Source organism: Leuresthes tenuis, unplaced genomic scaffold, assembly GCF_036924035.1.
Source record: "Leuresthes tenuis unplaced genomic scaffold, fLeuTen1.0.hap1 SCAF_15, whole genome shotgun sequence".
Classification (NCBI taxonomy): Eukaryota; Metazoa; Chordata; class Actinopteri; order Atheriniformes; family Atherinopsidae; genus Leuresthes; species Leuresthes tenuis.
In genome coordinates this window covers 24,318,759-24,339,149 of record NW_027325369.1, presented here as the reverse complement: position 1 = coordinate 24,339,149, position 20,391 = coordinate 24,318,759, and the positions used below count along the sequence as shown (strand labels likewise).

Genomic DNA, 20,391 nt, shown 5'->3' with positions numbered 1-20,391 from the left:
CGATGTTAAAATAAAAGTTTGTTTGATTGTGAAGTCACACAGGTTGTATTATTCCTTAGGGCTTTCTTCAGTATGACGTAGTAAATGATCTCTAGGTGTGTGAAATAGTAGCCAAAACACTGTGATAGATGCTGCATTATGAGATCCATAATTGAACATTTGGGATGAAGTGTAGATTTGGGACAGAGCTATGAGGCATTATCAGGCATGGTAAATAAGTATCAACAAAACAGTGTCTGGGCACTAAAATTTGATCTTACTTAAACATAACCACTTCCCAGCCAATCTCATGGTAAAATTGTAATGCTGACCTTTATGAGTCTGAATAATTAATGAAACAGATGTGCTCAATCTGGCGATCTACCTTCTGCAGTAGCTTTAATGCTTTCATCCACATTTCATAAGATCTGTGTGAACACTGCCCCTGCAATCGAGTCTCCTAAACCTCTTCTTTCTACGTGCTATCAACATTCATTGCTAGCAGAAAATATCCCCCTCTGCTGCCTGCGTCTTTTTTTAAAGCAGCATCTCCTGATCTAGGAGTTCTGTGAGCTGATTGTTCCTTTATCATAGTCTATATAGAGCCCAGAGCCTCCACTGCTCTCACACACTCCAGCAGTGTTTTTCCTCTCCGTCAGCTTAGTGTCTGAGGGTCACTTCAACTTATCGATTCAGTCTGGGACACTTCTGCTTATCAGCCGTCGTCTCAAAATGACCCACACCCTCACTCAATGGGGGGAAGAAAAAAAAAGAAAGAAAAAAAAATCATTTTTCCTTCTTTATTTTTTTCAGAACAATAAAAATAGTTTAACAAACAAAGACTTCTTCATTCTCTCCATTTTGACTTGTATTTACAGCAGAAGATGAAAAAGAAAAACAAACGCCCGATGGCGTCCGTTTCATCTCCTCTTGGCTCTGTTCCCACCCCGAACCTCCCTCTCCACCCCCGTATAGGCTTGCCCGGAGAGTACCAGGGCCTATTGCTGCGTCTTTGACGAGGTAAACGGGCTCATCAACGATAGGTGACACGTTATATTAAGCAGACATCACCGCTTCTCCTTTAGTTGGAAGCTGCACTGCACGAGGCTCGTTTGTATTTGACAGAGAAACATTTAGCAGGTAATGACACATGCTTTCACTGACTGGCGTGACTTTGGAGGATAAGAGACACAATGAATCTTCTTCTTTTTTTTCTTTTTTTACTATGGAAACACCACATAACTGATACAAGGGAAGACAACAAGATAACGGACAAGATTCAGATGCATTCTTTGTCCGGTGGAGATAAACTGCTGTGTGGAGGGTCCCTGAGGGAAGTGAGGAGAGATGGTTTGAATACACAAACGAGTCATAACAGACACACAGGATTAATGGTTAGCTTAATAACGGAGCAGCTGTACTGATAATCACACAGATGAGCACACACCTCTTACACAGTATGTGCAACCTATGGACCTAAACGGCTTTTTTTGATACAGTACTTGAAGCACCCTCTAAATGTCATAAAGCAATTAGGCCCTTGAAAGCACTCAGGAGAAAATGTCACAAACAACTTGGATTTACAGTTTTCACCTCTCATTGAATATGTGGAATTAGCAGAGTTTCGTCTGTCAATAATATTCTTTTCAAATGCATCAGAGATGAGAGAATCTACACAGGCTGTGGACCTTAGACGGACTTAAACGGAGAGGTTCTGCAAGGCAAGCGTAATACTTGGTTTTAAAAAAAAATTTTAAAAAAAGCAGAGAACAGACAAGGTTGAAGCTGGTTATTGCAGAGTTTTTGTATAGCATGGGTCTACAGTATCCTCAAATCCCTCCTGGGGGTTGATTATTATAATGACCTTCATATGTGAATGTGTGTGTGTGTGTGTGTGTGTGTGTGTGCCATTGTCCCTCCTCATCAACTGAATACAATCACATAAATCAGGGCTTAGTAGCTGAACAATCAACAGCAGAGGAAATGATAAGATGCCTGAGTAGCTGTGGCTATTGTGCACCTGATCAGGACAGAGGTATCAATAGAGTCTGAACAAATCCAAGAAGTCCAACTAAATCAAACTTTCAAATGCTAAAAACACAGAAATATTTTACAACAGAACAGAAAAGATCCCCAAAAAAAAGTGAGCTGAATCACTGCAATCCATTTGAGATAAGAATGTATGAAAAAAGAAGAGACGGAAGCAGAAAACTTTGTGTCCATGTCGAGGGGGGGGGGGTCTGCGTGTAAAAGTGGTGGGTTCGAGCACCATCTCTATGGCTGCAGGTCAGGGGGTCACTGGTCCAATCAGGTTGTAGGGGGGTCATGGCTGTCAAAGCTGGTTTCCAGTGTAGAGCGGCAGGCTGGCACAGTGATGAGGATAATGACGTCTTAGTGTCACATCGGATCACACAGCAGACACACAGTCACAGAGCAAGAGTGGGCAGGCTGAGCCGCAGGGGCCCCCAAATGCGCCCGTTGGGCACAAACAGTCCAAAGGCCTGGCCTTTAGTGTTCCCATAGTTCAGAGAGGAGCTCCAGCAGAGTGCAGAAAGGATGAAATGAAGCCGGATGCTCACATTTCCAATGTTCACAAGGGGTCGATACATATTGTCATGGGAGCAGTTGCTTCAATTAAGCCACATGGCCTGTGGAAGTGCTGGACGCCTATTCATCCGTTTCACTTGGTTATTTTAGGCCCAAATCAGGAGGGGCATGAGGGCTCATTAGTTTTTGAGGTTTAAATCCTCTTCTTCACTGGTCGCCCTCCCCAGGCCTGGGCCACATGCCAATGTGCTGAACACTCCTGTAACACAGAAAAGAATGGTTAGGCCTACACACAGCACAGCATGTCTGAACAGGGGTAAACCTCTGCAGTCATCCAAGCTGCCCTGTGGGACTTGGCAACGCTTTGAACTAAATATCTCTAATGTCACCATGCTCAGGATGACACTGCCAACCTGCTGATATTTAGCATGTCAACATTTGAGAACTAGCACGGAGTAGTTGTGATATTTCACTCAAGTAACAACTGTGAACCTCTTGGTAGCTGCAGCTCAGGGGTCATGTCAACATTCTTTTTTTCTTTAACAGGGCAACCAAGGAAGATATCAAAGAGTCGGGGCAGAAAACTCAAACCTGTGTGCTGCAGAAATAGAAAATGTACAAAAAGAAAAACAAATGGGCAGAGACAGGAGAGGTTACAGCGGACTGGATAAAAAACAGTTAGTGATGAATCACAATCTCAATCTGACTGAAGATTTAGGGTGGAAAATGGGGGGGGGGGGGGGGGGGGGGGGGTGTGTGTGAACACTGACGAGGCTCTATCCTGCAAAACTGATCCGTTAGCTGCTGTGATGTTCACTTTTTGCAAAAAAAAAAAAAAAAAAAAAAGTCAACATCCTCAAAGTGGGCTGATTCCATCGTACACTGCTGGGGCCAGACTTTGAAATATAAATAACAAAAACACACACACACATATAAATAAATACATACAGAGTAAATTGACAGATATTTAAAATAAGTAAATAAACTATTATCTGCTATTCTGATTGTTGGAAGACGTTTCTATGAAAGTTGTAGGAAAAATAAATCTTTGGCAAAACTTTTGCTGTTAAAGAGCTTTAAATGCAAAGATGACATAAAAGAGTGCAGCTTTAATGAAAAATGGAATGCTGCTGTAAAAGAATACAATCTTATAGGGCAACATTACACAAAACATGCTTCTTTCAAAGACTCAAGATCCCTAAACGCTGGAACAGAGCAACAAGTGCCTTCCTTTGTATTCTCACTCAATAAGAAACTTTTTTTTTTTTTAAAAAGCCAAATTTGTTACACCCGCTTCTCTTTTTTTTTTTTAACCTGTATTTTTGTCATTCTTCTCACACTTTGTGAATTCAGTAATATTCTGTGGGCCAGCAGCTGATGATCAGCGCTCTAGAGGAAAAGTCAGCGCACCGCCACAGTCAGTAAGATTCATCCTTTGAGGACACAGCTATTCACGGTCTGGATCAAATCATGGTTCACAGTGCTAACTGGGCAAAAACTTAAAACTACCATTTGCTACCAATGCAATGATTTGCAGGGCAATCCAACTCTTCCAACCAATTCACTCAAACCATTTCCAAAAAACAACAGCGAGAGGCTGGGGTGAGGTAGCCAATCGCTGTGTAACAGCATGCAGGCCAATACTTCAACAATTTAAGAAAAGAACCGTCATCAGCTACAAGCAGAGTATCAACAGAAGATAGAGGGGATGAGGAGTAAATTCTGTCTGCAATGGATAAAACTGAAAACTTACACGAGATGAAGTGACACAGAACATCAAGCGGCACTGCATAAAAAACTGATTTTGTGGTGGAAATCCCTGTTAGTGTACACAGTTAATACAGCTCATTGGGATGGACTGAGGACTGCTTAGAGCTGCAGAATCAGCGCCTGCTCACCTCAGTGTCTTAACTTACTGATCTTACCTTTTATTCAACATGTCCCCTTTTCTGTAAAGACCATAAAGGCTTCTTCATCCAAACGTTTGCGGTGGCCTGTGGCTTTTATGTTTTCCTTCATTTTCACACGTTTAATCCAGAGTGAGAGTAGAGGACGAGATCTTCAAAGTCACACCGACTACTGATTCAAAAATATCCAGTAGTCCTTCAAATGTAAGTATGGTCTGCAGTCATCTACCAAACTCATCATTCATGCCTTAGAAAAAAAAAGAACCGCTTTTCAATGTTCCAATTTCTCCAGTGTTTTTTTGTTCAAAACCTTGTTGCTCTGTCTGCCTCACCAAGGGGGGAAAATTTATTTTAAAAAAACTAAACAAAAAAAACATCTTCTGTTTTGCACAGTCACTGTCGTCCGTTGCCTTAAAAGTTCATATATACCGTATACTTATATAAAAAAGGTGTTCATAAATTATTCAACAATGTTCAGTAGATAAAATACCACTTGCATTTCTGTCCTGAAATTATGACTTTGTGCTTTCTGCAAACAAAAAAAAAAACGTTGAAAAAGAAGCAGCAGATTTTTGCCAGGAGGTTAATCCATATATAAAAGAAAAACTGTCAGTTTAAATCTAACAGATTCACTCTATCTGTGACGGTTAGATATCCCGTTGCTGTTTGTTGCTGGCTCTTCCAGCTCGTCGTCCTCGAAGCCATGAAAGGTGGAAGTGTCGCTCTCTGAGGTGGTGCCGAAGAGCTCCTCAGCTCCAGTAAACATCCCGTCTTCCTTCTCCTCTCCACGCTCAGCTGGGACGCACAACAGGAGATGAGTCAGTGAGCGGGTGATAAACAACAGGAAAAAATGACACAGTTCAATCATAATGCTACTCTTAGAATAGAGGCTGCACATTTTAACATGTATGTATGCATTCTGAAGGTGGGACAGAGAAAAACACGTCCTGCGTATCAAACTTGAACTCACTTGTGCATTGGCAGGCTGAGCAGGGAGACCCAGATTTACCCGTTTTCTTGTTTGAGCCCTGGCATTTATGACAGTAGTTGTTGGAAATGCTGGCCCCACCTGGACCCTTTGGACCTTAAAAAGGAAATCCCAGGAAAAAAAGAAAGAGTCATAATTTCAAATATGGATGATTAAGCCGTGTAAACGGAGCAGGTACAAGAACAATATTTGGAATCTTGCAGTCAGGTGACTTTCTGAAGAGGGTAGTTTGCTCTCACATTGGTTATTTAAATAGAAAACAATTGTATCACAACCACCCAAGGCTTTCTATATTCTCTCCTTTCTACTCCTCTTACGCTTGTGTCTGTCCGTCGGTGGTGCATTGGGGGAGCGGGACGCCACCGTGCTTCTCTCCCCAGCTCTGTTCTCCTCCGCCAGGTGGGAATGGGTGTAGTGGTAGCTTAGTCCTGTGCGGTTCCTGTAGCGCTTTGCACAAACTGCAACAAACAGAGAGCAAAGGTGTTCAGTCCCACTCCTGCTGCTGTACTTCATTATCTGAACATAATCTAAGATATGAAATTAGCTAAGAGTGAAACTACACAGTGCAGACCACAAAACAGGAAGAAGACCGAAAGATAATCTAATCAAGTGTGCAGAAATGGCCCCAGTGGAGACTTATCTTTCCAATTTGGTGGAAAATTAAGAAATGAGCAATCGGCTTCAAATACTGAGTCGGACAGAATAGCAACCCAGACAACCTGATAATCGTGGCTCAAATTTTACAACAACAATACTTTTACACTTGACAAAAATAAGATCATATAGGGCTAAAATCAATATTTACAGCACTCGCAACAATACAAATATCTAAATAAAACAGAGTCAACAAAACAAGGTACCTGAGGTTGAAGATTTTGAGTTCTGCTTCTGTTTGTATCTGTCTGAAACAAAAAGAAAATGACAGAAAACATGTGAAAGTGCTGCTCAAGTAGAGTCACAACAACTAAAATATTCCTTGCTTGGGTTTTCCACATGAAACTTGCAAGTACAGGAAAACCTAAGGTGACAGTGACACCAGTTCACCTGGTTTCACCCTGTGGCTGCATATCAGATAACTACAGCAGTGACTGAGTTACAGGGCTTTTTGCTGGCAGAAGTTCTGGTGCTATTTTAAGAAGAAAATCAGGATGTTTAGATCGTCTTTAGATCTCCTTGTAGAATTTTCCCCAACCAGAAAGAAGAGATCACATACAACAAAATAAACAAATAAAAACAATGGGTGTCATCTATTAAAATCATCACTAGCTGTTTAACATTGGCCTGTACAGTTCACCTCACAGCAAGAGGGGTTCAAATCCTGGCTGAGGGCCTTTCTGTGTGGTCTGTATGTGTGGTTGGTTCCGGCTTCCTCTCACCATCCAAAAACATGCATGTTAGGTTAATTTGTCTCTATATTGACCCGAGAAACTCTGTATGGCCCTGTGTTGGACTGGTGACCTGTCCAGGGTACCCCACCTCTTGCCCAATGAGAGCTGGGATAGGCTCCAGCACACAATATATCACATTGTGCATAAAAAAAAATAAAATAAAAAAAAATTTAAAAAAATCTTCATTTGAACATTATCTCATATATGTGAACATATAAAACAATAAAATAGAGCCTCACATCTAAGAATTTCTCTCTACTTACTGTCACAGACATATGGCTTATCATTGTCCAGATCCGCCCTCCTGCGGCCTGAACCCCGACCCTGAGGGGAAAAACACACACAAAATAAATAAATAAAAACAGCATTTAACTACCTGCAGTGAACACACACATCCAAGCTTCATCAGGTTAAATATGATAACAATGTAAAACTGCAGCTACAGCTGTTCCTCCAGTCACTTACTCTTCCCTTGCCCCGATGTCTCCTCTTAGGAGTGTCGACCTCGTAATCGTCGTCATCATTAAAAGCGTCTTCTGCTGCATCTGCCTCCAGAACCCGCTGAGACAGACCGAGAGAGGAAAGACTGATTCAAGTCCAGCTTGGTATGAAAAAGGCATTGGAGCCGTGTTGTCTCTGAAAGCTAACAGATTCTTGTATGTCCTTCATGCAAGTATGCCTGTTTCCACGTGTTTGGTGGAATGTGTGATGATGGGATAAGATTATCTGACTGACAGAAAAAGTTGTACGACATTAAAGAGTCACATTTATTCCCCCACTTCTAAAACATTACTTATCATCATCATAATAAATATAATGGCCATTGCTGAGGCAGTCTCAGCAAACAAGATCTGCAGGTTAGCGGGAAAACTTGGCAGGTTGCCATGGCAACCAGTTAGGGCACAACACTTTGAGTGCCACGGCCCTGTGCGAGTGACAGAGCAGAAGAATTTGCATTTAAAACATTTATCTGATGCTCTCACTGCACCGATGCTCACTCAGTGTTTGACTAAACCCACTTGAATCTCCAGCAGGCTCTCCTCATCGTTTTTGGAGTTGTTCCTCTTGTCTAGACCTTCTCCTCGTAGTAGAGCCTCCAAAGTAGTGCTCTGGGTGGGCAAAGCATCCTTGGACATGAGGCCACCATCTGAGGAGAGACGAAAACCAAATGAGTCATCGCAACACCAGCTCCGTCTTTGTACCAACGTGGCACATCACCAAATGTCTACTGTTCACATTAGGTGAAAATGTTGCGGTTCCGGAACTGTGGAATTGTAACAAAAACCAGAAGTGCTATAAACAGCAGGAGCAGCTTTCCATCATCATATTTATATTATGTTTAAATTAAACCAAATGAGAGCATGATACAACTTCCTGGAGCATTATAGCTTTTGGTTTTTTAAATGATTTTCTGAAATGCTTTTTGCAACAGAATGCGTCATCATAACAATCTTCACAATAGTTAAAATCGCACTACTATGCACACAAATTCATAAATTCAGCAGACTTCGTGCACAGAAATCTATCGAAGCGCAATGTCCTTAAAGTGACATTAAACTTCAACCTGAACATATGCAGCTATTTCTTGCTACAGTGAAGATCTGAGCAAACAGTGTAGGAGGCAAACAGGTTGAGTAAGAGCAAACAAAAGGTGACAGTCGGATCTGCACATTATTCACTTATTCACAGTGAATAATAATATTCACACACAATCTCTTCCCCTCAACAGAGATTCATGATCATCCAGGTGCTTTGTGGATCTTTGCAAAGCCCCCCCCCCACCCCACTCCAGCTTTCTATGAGCCCTTCATCTCACAGCTGCCCCCACTAGAGAGACTTTTGCTGAATATTGAGCTTGAAGAGCTAAAACAACAGAAGACTGCAAAGTAAGTGGAGGACACAAAAGGTAGGCGTGAGGAGAAAAGATACATGCTTCTCAAACCACGTGGCGACAGCCCCTCACCATTGTGTCTGCACACGTTGACTTTCAACTCTCCGCGACGAGACAACCCACCCCCCTCACCCTCCACCTTTCCCTCCCTCCCTTTCAACCCATGGGAGCTGGGGGGCTAAAAATAGAGCCGGCAGCAGCCTGCAGCAGGGAGCTGATTCTGCATGCAGCCCCAGTCTCTCTAGCACACCATCAGTTAGACAGTGAGACAGACTCTCGTTGCTACCCTGTGCTGGCCACCTCTGGCCAGCTGCACTATCTGCTCCACAGAAGAGACGGCAGGTTAAATCAGGGTACGTTTCTCCTCTGCTGAGCACTGGCAGACAGCACATACAATCCCCTGTTGTTGGAGAAGGGAAGGGACAGCAGGGTGGTGGAGGGGGAGTCTTAGCCAGTGTGAGCTCAATGGAAAACAATAGGCTACAATGGGATGCATTTAGGAAACAAAGGCTTGGTTCATATGCTATCGCCACATCTCTGCTTTCCCAGGCTCCCTTTCTCACTCTCGCAACTACCCAAAGATTTGTCCTTCTAACATGCAATGTAGAAAGTAAATTCTTTGATCTTAGAATGCACAGATTTCTCTCAGCTGTTTACAGAAACTACTGGAAAGTTAAAGATGTCACATTTAGCTTCTGTGAGGAATTCTCTGTTTTGTTGTGCTCATTCTTTAAGCTAATGTCACATCTCAGAGGGTATTAAAGCTTGGGTCCAGTTCCATGAGTAGGGTGACCAGATTCCAGTTCACCAGATGTGGGACAAAGACTATGTCTGTGTGGGACAATGTGGGATACCAATGCATTGGAGGTAGTCTAAAATAACTTTTAAAAAATAATAAACGTCTCTATTCTGCTTAGCTTGTAACATTACTATGCTTTGCCATCTGTTTGATTCAGTAGCACATAACAGACTGCATATAAAAACTTAACAAATATATCTTATTTAAATGCAACTTTACCAAGTTCTCTCATGTAAGAAAACATAGTAAGCGTGGAGCTTTCATACTTTTTCACAGTGCCTCTCAAGTTAACACACCTGACTGTGTACAATTGAACAGAATAGACAGTCAGGACTACGATTGTTCTTTAAATTATAGGGCTTTTTGTGAGTCTCACATTGTCTGTGTCGTTTCATGTCCTATTCACCTCTGTGTGAAATGGAAAAATGTCTCAAGCAAACGTCACACAAAACTTTATCAGACTCGCCTTGCACTGGTTTCACCCAGGGGTAGACAGTTTCCCAGTCTTTGTTGTAGCTGCATTTTCTTTCTTAGTTGTACGAGTCGTGCTTCCCGTTTCATTGATATGATCAAACAGCCCGCCCTGCCCCCTGATGACAGCCCTCACTGCTTTCTCCACAGCCATTTGATAAATGCCAGATTATAAAACACTCATTTCAAAACTGGAGTCTGACTGTCAATAACAATGCAGGACAACGTCTCAACTTGCGGGACGAGGGAAAAGTAATGAAAATGCGGGACATCTGGTCACCCTCTACATGAGCTAAGCAGCCCTGGTCACAACACAGACTGTCTTGTAAACAGAAGTGAGAGATGCAGAGATGAAAGCTGCCAGAGAGAAACCAAATCAGGGAGGGAGCTAGCCAGTAGAAAATAAGTGGGAATATAGACAACAGGGTAAATGTGTTGAGTGAGTGGTTTCAAGTGGCAACCAGAGAGGGCCAAACTCCATTCCATAACATTTATTAAATAGCATCTGCCGTGGCCGGACTCTGTCTTGCTCCTACCAGCAGTGACAAATCTAATTACATGTTCTGCTTCTCACAAAACGAGTTTACCAGCCGGGGTGAACACAGTCATATTTCATCTTCCGAGATGACTGGCACCCTGCTCCGCTCTGTGTGTTGAAACAGAGTGATACGGTTTGAGCGAGATCATTCCAGATCATCACCAGTAATCTCATGAGCTGAGGGCGCTGGAGGACTCGGGGTTAGAGGCCAGTTAGCAGCAGGAGAAACAGACAGGAGCAGAAAGCAACAGGCAGGTGGCCGACTGAGAAAAGGCTGTGGGGGTCATACCGAGCTGAAGGCCATAGATGCCCAGGCGTGGATCTGTGGGGTGGTGCAGCCGTCTCTTCTTCCTCCAGCAGCGGGCGGGGTATGTGTACATCTGCCCGGCTGCAACACCTTTATAACAAACATGATATACATCTCATTAAGATAGTTCGAGCTTTTAAACTAGGATGACAATAAAGTAGTTTCAAGAAATGGAAGATTGTTATTTCATCAGATTTTACTTAAGTTTGCAGAAAAAAAAAAAACTCATTATGTTTAGTTTTCCCAAACATTACAACAAAGTCCGCAGCGAAATTAAAAGTAGTCCTAAAACAAACAAAGAAAAAAAAAAAAAAATGATGATTGATACATTTGAGGGGGAAATTTTTTTTCTCAGTTTTTAAAATATGAAGATTTGCTGCTTTCCTTGAACTCAAGACTGTAAAAAAATAATATATATATATATATATATACACTAATCTAAGAGAAATGCAAAAGGGTATTACATTCTTTTTACATCTATTTTATTTCACTCTCTGCCCACCGTTGCCATACACATTTAGGACAGTGTTTGACCTAATCAGTGGATACTTTTGCATTGCTCTGACACAGAATGCATTCAATCACCTCCCCCAAACTGTGATGAGCTGAATACAGAGAACACAAGGATCAATATTATGTTGTCCTGCTACAACAGACCTTTAGTTTTATTTTATCCATTTGTCCCCCCCCCCCTTACACACACACACACACACAATTACACTGTGCCATTGTAGTATAAAATAGTACGTGACATATGGGGACTTGTCGTGGCTCCCTTATTTTTGCAGAAATTTGTACCAAAGTAGAAGATACTGGCACACCTTAGATGATACGTTTCCAAAGCCTAAGGTTGCTATTGTATTTTGGCTTACTGAACATTAAGTGCCCGGGTAGTATTACTGGATGACAGCATTTGTCATTGTTATAGCAGAATGAGTCACTTGTGGGTGAATTATGAAGTGTTTTAGTGGCTGCAGTGCATTTTTCAGCAAAGTTGACTGATGTACTGATACTCTGATGTACAAAAGAATTGTGAGAAATTTTCCAGATTTTCCAGAGCCCAAAATTGTGTGTCCAAGTATTTTCTTTTATTTGAAGCAAGCATCCAAAGAAATAAAGTTATTTAATTTATAAAAGATATGAAAAAGAAAATCCTCACATTTTACAGACTAAATGACAAATCTACTGATTAATAAATAAAGACAGTAATTTGCAAACAACATTCTTAAAAGTTTAACCTCGTACTCCTTTGGCTATTTTCTTAAACTTCCAACTGAAAAATTTCAATCTGTAACAGCTCTACAACTGAACAACTTTGGGCTCTATGGATCAGAGACGGCTGAAATAAGTCTAATTATTCTGGTCACCAGTCCAGCATGAGATCTTAACCTTCCAGCAAACTACACTAACTACACTAGATTTAGTTGTAGCTCTACCAAATACACTGCAACAGGATCAAACACAACAAAGCAAACATCCATTGAATTGATTCTTGTCCTAGGCAGCCTATTCCCTGTGAGTATGCTAAGTTTAGAAACCTACAGGAAATATCTATATTTAGAAAAAAATAAACATACAGCTGAACCTAGAGGAGTGTCCTAAGGCAGAGGAGGTTAATAGTTCAAAAATATGTTATTTCAGTGCATTCTGTGCATGTTCGGGTGTATACATGCAAGCGTGTGTGTTTGCCCACCAGGGCTGCGGTGGTGACGTTCCATCCAGATGTAGCAGTTGTTCTGGGCGACACCGGTCTGAGAGTCCAGGAATGGCAGGCGGACGCTGCGTTCAGCACACAGACGGGCATTGTAGCTGCGGCACTGCTCAATGGCCTCCTTATAGAACTGGTCGCCCAACCTGCAGAAGGCAAAGTATGAGGCACAAGTCACTGACAGTGCATGATGCGGTGGACACACAGCAGTGGAAGATGTGTTGACATGTAGACTTAGAGTCTACAAACAATTATCATACACTCTAAACTCAGAAGTTCCTACCATAATGCTTTGCGAATAGCAAACATTGTTTGTCTTGTTGACTTTAGCGTTTGGCAGAGTTAGTTCAGATCCACAGAAACCAGTTTAAACACCACAGTCGAAGCAAACCACTGACTCCTTTCAATGAGATAAAATGACTGTTTTTGTAGAAAGGAGCCTGGTGGCTTTGAACAAAGCATACATGGATACCGCAGCCTCAGTTCTGCATCAGAGTGGCATACCTGAGAGCAAGCTGAAGTGGTAAAAATACAGCATTCAGCGAACCAATATTGATTTTCTGAGGTTAGTCTTTTTCTTTTTGGTGGCTAAAATAAGTTTAGCGACTCCCTGCTCATGGCAATACATATTTTACTCACTGCGCCAGTAAATCATGACATGACTGCCTGATCACAGTTGTTACTTGATTGTAATCATTTTTGTATCACCATTAGAACCGTTTCCATTGAGTTTTATCCAAAAATATGGATTCAATATTCAATATCTAGTCTAATTTTTAATATTTGACTGACGGCATTCAATATGCATCTGGTGACAATGTCACGGACTGAGTTTGGACAAACACTGAAGCCCCGCTGTGGACACATTATTGTTTTAAGCCAAATTAAAAAGAATAAATAAGAAAGTTTCAAATATAGCTGGACAAACACTCACTTTTCTTTCCTCACCTCTTACTACCCAACATAATGAGGCGGCGGTCTGTATGTATGATCTTACATTTTAAGTCAGTTTACACGCAAGTAAAACCTAAATCTAAAACAGATGTCACAGGGAATTTCATCAGGCAAGAGCAGAATTGTTAAAAACAGTGACTACAGGTTAAAGTATAGTCTGAACGGGCATTATTTAAGTAACTATATCTGACTTTTTGTGGTTAACAGAAATAAAATATAGATTTGAGAGCAGAGAAACAAACGGATGTTAACTGCTGTTGCAGTTGCTTCCACACACACACTTGATATACAGTGCATCACCATTCTGTTTGAAAATACTAAAAAAAAATTAAAAAAAATTGTATGTCCACACTGTCCAACCCTCACACACATACTGTAAGAAACACTTGCGGCTGGCACAGGTGGATCTAATTTTATTACATTGTGGGTTTGTGAGTTTCCCTTCAGGGAACAACTGCATCTTATTTCATCACAGCCTTAAAAAAATAATTATAATTTATCTGTATATCTTATTCTGTCTAACCAATATGAATAACAAATGTTATCAAGGTTATATAAAAACACATTTACCAATTGCTTCTTTGAAATGGGTGGATTTCTGCGGAGGTGCTGTATCATCCTATCTGTATACACACATACCTCCTCCTCAGCCAGGGTAAAACCGGCAGCATCTGCTCAAACTTCTAATCAATTTAGGTATTAAACTGACAGCTGAGCTTCTTTCTCCTGTTCCAGAATGCCACCGGGGAGAATTTGTGTACGGAGGTAAAAAAAAAGAACAAAACAAAACAATACAACCCATTTACTGCCATTCCTCAATTATGCTGCTCCCACTGCTGAGGTTAAACATATTATTACCTCTGTGTGCTCTTTGTTTGATGTGATCTAGATAGACTGTGAGCTACATTGCCTTTCTCTGTGTCTTGGATTATCACAGACTTACACAACCTGAGGTCTGATATGAAGTCACTCCTCTGACCGCCAAGCAGCTAAGACACTCACACTTTAGTTCCACTTTTCTTTGCGTTACTAAAATTTTGGCAGTCCCTCAGGGTTTCAGTGTTAATATTCAGAGTGAAATGGGGGTGGATATTTCACATTCAAGCTCTCAATCTCTGCCACACGCCCGGTATGGTAATTAGCCTACTTAATTAATCTCAGCAGAGTTCCAAGCACAAGGGTAGGTTCTGATTTTTCTATATCAAAGATGGTGGTAAATGCTGCAACTCTGAAAACATTAAAAGGCCATTTGGATGTGTTTTTTCACAGCCTGCTGTTATTTTAGAGGAGCCAAGAAGGCAAATAATAGCCAGTGGTTCTAGTTTGCACACCCCTGTGTACAAGTAATGAAGTTGCTCCACGTGTTCTCAATTACAACATTAGCAAGACGGCCATTTTGAAGTTAAACTAATGAGCTGTGGGCTCAGAGTCAAGCCTTGTATCTTAAACTGTTGTCGAAGGAGGTCCTGATTTCTACTTCATCCGCCCTCTGTACCCCTTTCACCTTGTTTAGGCGACGTTCAGCAGACGAACAACTGTGTTAGGAATGCTGCCCCGCACAAAGCCCACAGCTCTGTGGTTAAGACAAAGCCACAGTGTGCAAGGCTTCTGAGAAACAGAGGCTTCGAGTCAGTGTGACTGAGGAGAGCAAACAGTCACAGGTACAGAGCGAATGCAGGAAGGAATGGAAAGATGCGAGGAAGAGGGATTACCACTTGTTTTATTCATACTTAGCCTGTTCATTGTAGTTCATAATCTTATCACTGCAGCTATCTGACTCAGTGTTCCTAACTGCATACAGAGCCAAAAACAGCACAGATTTCTCACACATGCTACCATTTCCGCAGGCTTTACGATTGAGGAATCTTTACAAGAGAAATCACACAGAGAGACTCAAAACAGATTTTAACAAAGCTCAACACACAAGTTCAGAGCTATGACATATTTATCAGTAGCTTGACCACTGATTTAAGATAAATATTTGGCTCATTAAAAAAAAAAAAAAAAAACATAATAGCACACAGCTGTGTGGTAAAACCTGTGAACTCTGTTCGTCAAATTTGTACCACATGTTGACTGTGTATCGTTCCTTGAGTCGGTAAATCCCAGTCAAACTAACCTGTGTGTTTCAATGCCATTCCTTCGCATCAACACACAGCTGCAATGAGACATAGTGCGATGTATCAGTTTACTAAAAGCAGACCAGCCGTAGGTGCTCCCTGAAGTCGTGTTTCTGCCGAGAAACTCCAGTGATTGCTTAAGTTGTGCAAAGCAGGAGAGGGTGCAGATCAGCTGGGGGTTAGGGAGGGTGGGATGAGGAGCAACAGGACAAATAAGAGGGCGAAAGTCTTCTGGTGGGTGTCGTTGCCGTCTGTGCAACAACACGTTCTCCATCAGGAGCCTGCCACCTCAAAAGGCAGGTGCACCAGCTAAGGTGAGAGAACTTTTTGACACCTGTAATGAGTGACAGAAACTACACATCCACCGAGGTGAAGGAGTCACACCAACTCCACCTCAGTGCTCATGGCTTTTCTATTCTAAGGTTTACGTTTCTGTTATGCCCGTTTGATGAGATCTACAAATCAACACTGGAACAGATGAAGGACAATACAATCCTAATACAATACCGGTGCTCAAGTTAATTGCTCACATTTTAAAGTGAAGTAGCAATGGGAAAAAATAAGATTAAGTGAGAACTTAACTTAAGTGAGTCAGACCCAGAAGAATAACAGTGGTGTAAACATCCATCACAGTTTACAGACCAGCTTCCTGATTCAACTCATTGGATGAATATAAAATATTCATACAGCCACCAAATCTGAGACATTTAGCGTTCGGTACAAGAAAATGTCTGTGTTTAAGCGTCAGCTTCACCTATGAAATATTAGATGATTTTTTTTTACCTATAAGCTAAGGTATCAGTACAGATTCCCTCCTGATCAGTGTGCTGGTGATCTTTCTGAAAAATACATTAAAATACATTAATTAGATATTAGGCCTCAAAGATAAGCATTTTTGTCCTGTTCGGTTTCAAGTATCACTCTCAAGCCTCAACTTCTTGGCCCCAAAAAAATCCAGATGTAAACAGCCAAATTCCAATGAATGCTTCCATACAGCGGTTCCCAAACCAATGGGTAACTGGTTTGTAAACTGCTGGTTACGGACAGTGACATTGTCTATCTTTTATTACACAACTATGATTCAGCGATTTAAAGAATGCCTGAAGATGAGGAGTGAAAAAAATAACAGAACATTGTAGGGAGGAAATAAACTGTGTCAAGACTCCTCAAATTGATCTCACCGCCACTTGAGAGGGTTAGAACCTACTGGTTTACATATTCTGGCAAAACAGATGACTTGTTTACAATATGTCTGTTTGCCTGACTGCTTGTGTCCAGTGGACTTTTAATTTCCCAATGTGCTCAGATCTCAGCAATTTGTTATATATATATATATATATATATAAATAAAAAGCTGCATCAAAAACCATTGAAAGACAAACAAAACACAAAAGTGAAACCAAGATTTCACCAAATCTGGATTATCCGTTTGTCTAGCTGCCTAGTGGTGACTCAATGTGAAGTAGAAACACTGGGGAACTGTGTGCGTGTCAGCGACTTGTAGGTATGTACCACACACCCTAACTGTCTTCCAGTTGAGTAGAGAAGGTGAGTGTGTACAGAATGAGGGTGAAGAGGAATGAAAGCAAATCTTGTGGCCAGTGGGCCTCTGCTATCAGAGTGTTCCTGTCAACGGTTCACCTTGTCACATGGCTGTGTCCGTAATGTGAGCATGTGTCAACACACTTTTTGCATATCTGGCAACAAGGAGATAGGCTCGCAGGAAGGCTCTGCAATTGTGACAAAACTCCAGGGTCTACGTTGAAATGCCCTCAACTGATGTAACTTTTGTGAAAAATAATACGCAAAAGCAAAAACAGTTTCTGTCTTTACAGCTGTGCTTTATAGGGTTTGCAGGTGCACTGCTGCTTCACAGGAAGCTACAGCTACCACATAACAAGGGAGGGGGAGGGCCTGTACAGAGTGACTGCATCCTGACAACAACCTCTGATTACACCAATCAGAACTACACAGTCTGGGTGAGGGAAGAAGCAAAACCAGACAGTACACCTCCACATCGCAGAGCGAATAAACAGCAGACCTGACTCACTCAAAGTCGACTCAAAACCAATGACAAGGAAGCTGACAAATGGGGAAGCATCAGGCTGACGGGGAGGCAGGAGAGCCGAGGATGAAATATGTGTCCAGTCAACGGAAAACTCCAGCTGTGGCTCAAATTTTAATGAGCAGCTTTATTAATGAAATATTCCAGACTCCATTTTAATCAGCAGATTTGGGAGATTACTGTCGTCCCATGCTCAGACAAGAGACAGACCTCACACATACGTGCACAGTAGGCTTGCACGCTGCAGCTTCATCCTCCACGTTGCTACAACAAAGTCAAACCAGAGCTTCATTTCCCTAAAGTGAATCTTCCTAATACAAAAAAAAGGTCAAACTGGTCCATAGGAGCAACATCCAATTAGTGTCAAGTGTGACTAATTATAATCTGACAAACGTGTGAAATGAAGTCAGAAACCCGAGACAGAGGCTAATTATAGCAGATTGAAACACTTCATTAAGCACAGCTTATAGCAAGGAGACATTCCACATCTGAATGCTAAAACATCCTAAAGATGAAACAACGGCTTGACAGCAGACGCAGCTGAAGCTTGTTGGGACATAACCGAGAAAAAAGTACAGCAAGGGAACAATGAAACATACTTTCCAATTAGAATTGTGCTCTCATAGACAAACACAGAAGCTGCGACTGTGCTGGGCAATCCCCTGCTGGGTAAAACTGTGACAATAGAATTTTTCATTTAGTGAATTAAAAAAAAATATTAATAAATAAATAGTGTTTTCATAAGCAGCATCCAATGAATGTGCAGGTGGTGGGGATCATTTTGCTGAAGGTCTCAGTGACTGTTCTGCAAGATTAGAAATACACGGTGGAACTAACCTGACCACTGCAACATACTCTTTATATGCCCTCCTATGTCATAACATCACTGGCAAGCAGTGTGAACAAGCTGTGTGGCTGTTGTGAGGTGCACTCATGGACAGATTACACAATGAACCAACCAGGCACATGCCAAAGATGCACATGCCCAAGGTGTCAGGGGCCCAATGGTTTTATCCTAGAAAGAAAGCCAAAATAGTAAACATAAGACCTGTAAAATAACAGCAAAGATGCAAAAAGTGACACAAAATAAATGGATCACTGTTACACAGGTCCCTATATAACTGGTTCTGATGTTGTAAGATTATGAATTACTTTTTTTGAATAAATATTCAAACTTTAACCAAACTGATGCCTTCATTTCTCTCCAATAAAGTTCTGTGGAGCAACCAAAATTGGCAAAATGGCTGCAAAGCTGCTAAGTCACAATAAAGAAAAACAAAGAGAAACACAAGCCACAAATAGCCAAAATGAGAAGAGAGAAATGGGCCAGAATGTGACAAAATATTATGCTTATCATCTGAAGCGCACAAAACAACCACACATGGTGGTTTGTAGTTGTCTGGTGCCCTTTTATTATGGGCGCCTTGGTCTTCAGTAGAACCAGCAGGGTGCCTTTTACACATCTGTGCCCAGGGGCCTGTTGTTTCATAATCCGTCCATGGATCCACACCTTGTGCTCCAGTCTACTGAGGTGGCAGGGAAGGAGCAGATGGTTCTCCTGCTTGTGCTCAACACTTCCTCTCTGTCGGAGCATCTCTCTGACAGATGGGGCCCAGGATCGTGGACCAAGCTAATCTCCAGCACTCCTCCACTTAAAGGCACAGTGGAGCTCCTGCTCTACCTCCACAGTCCCAAAGAGCCATGATCATTAGAATACATCAATACAGCCAGGCTGGCTGCTGTCACATACAACTGAGCTCGATGTGCATCTAAGGATATGAAGAACTATTGTGGTATTTCGGCATAAAATGACAAAAAGCACGAGGCTAAGTGTGCCTAACTTACAGTAACAGGAATGGATAGACGATACAGAAGAACAAAGGAGAAAAGGAGAGAGAATTTCCTTGAAATTTAGCTATAAATATGTCTGTTGCACACGCTTTTCGAGCACAGAGCAACAGTCCAATTTCAGCGGCAGACTAAATTTGCTGTCACTTTTTGTCGAATTCGCCTGCAAGCATGCAAATACAAAATGCCTCCTCCCTTGCTTGCTTGCTTTACCGGGTCCTGACCACGTCTGCGCCTGGAGGAGCCAAAGTTGACATGTCGACATTTCACACCAACTATAAACGACTTTCGGAATGTCAGATGATATTCCGCTGCTGTGCCCAACCAAGCACGAAGAAAATCGGCTTTTAATCATTCGTTGCAGCGCACAGGCACGTTGTCGACAGTTTTCAAATAAATGTACAGCCAAGGAGAGACGACACTCTATCGTGTTATAAGCAAAACCGTGTGGAGGAAAAGCCCCTTTAGTGCAGCGAAAATGTCAAGCAGCCTTGCGCAAATGTTTAAGACTAAATGTTAAGGTGTAGAGGAATAAAAGAACTATACGAGGCTACTTTGCCATGGAAGAAGTACACAAAACGAATTTGGACAGCCTCGCCTGCCATATGCACACGGCTGGAAATGACATGCACGAACAGCCGGTTTCAACGTATGAGTTGGCAACAAAGTAATTATTCACAATTTGCTCAATGTCTAAATTACTTACGCTTTTAGTGGATTCTGAATGACAGCCGCCATTTTGCTACAATGTAACGCAATATCGGCGTCTTGCAGTTCTGAGGGAAACCTACGGAAATTGACCAATCACAGCTCGGGGAGAATTCGTGGACCAATAAATCTGCAGCATCAGCGGATGGGGCGTGGTTTAATGGGGTAAACTG

The 20,391-nt window shown here is 41.8% G+C and overlaps 1 protein-coding gene across 1 annotated transcript; it reads right to left on the bottom strand.

Moving 5' to 3' along the window:
- Positions 1-766: 766 nt before the first annotated feature.
- On the bottom strand, positions 767-20,285 carry LOC140270240 (zinc finger protein DPF3-like). The gene is made up of 11 exons (XM_072365355.1): positions 20,217-20,285; positions 12,509-12,669; positions 10,798-10,905; positions 7,829-7,956; positions 7,275-7,370; positions 7,073-7,133; positions 6,282-6,323; positions 5,739-5,879; positions 5,404-5,517; positions 4,452-5,228; positions 767-2,785 (listed from the first exon to the last, which is right to left on the bottom strand). Exons 1-10 carry the CDS (start codon positions 20,246-20,248, stop codon positions 5,068-5,070), a joined length of 1,044 nt encoding a protein of 347 aa, XP_072221456.1. The 5' UTR covers positions 20,249-20,285; the 3' UTR covers positions 767-2,785; positions 4,452-5,067.
- Between the last annotated feature and the right edge of the window lie 106 nt (positions 20,286-20,391).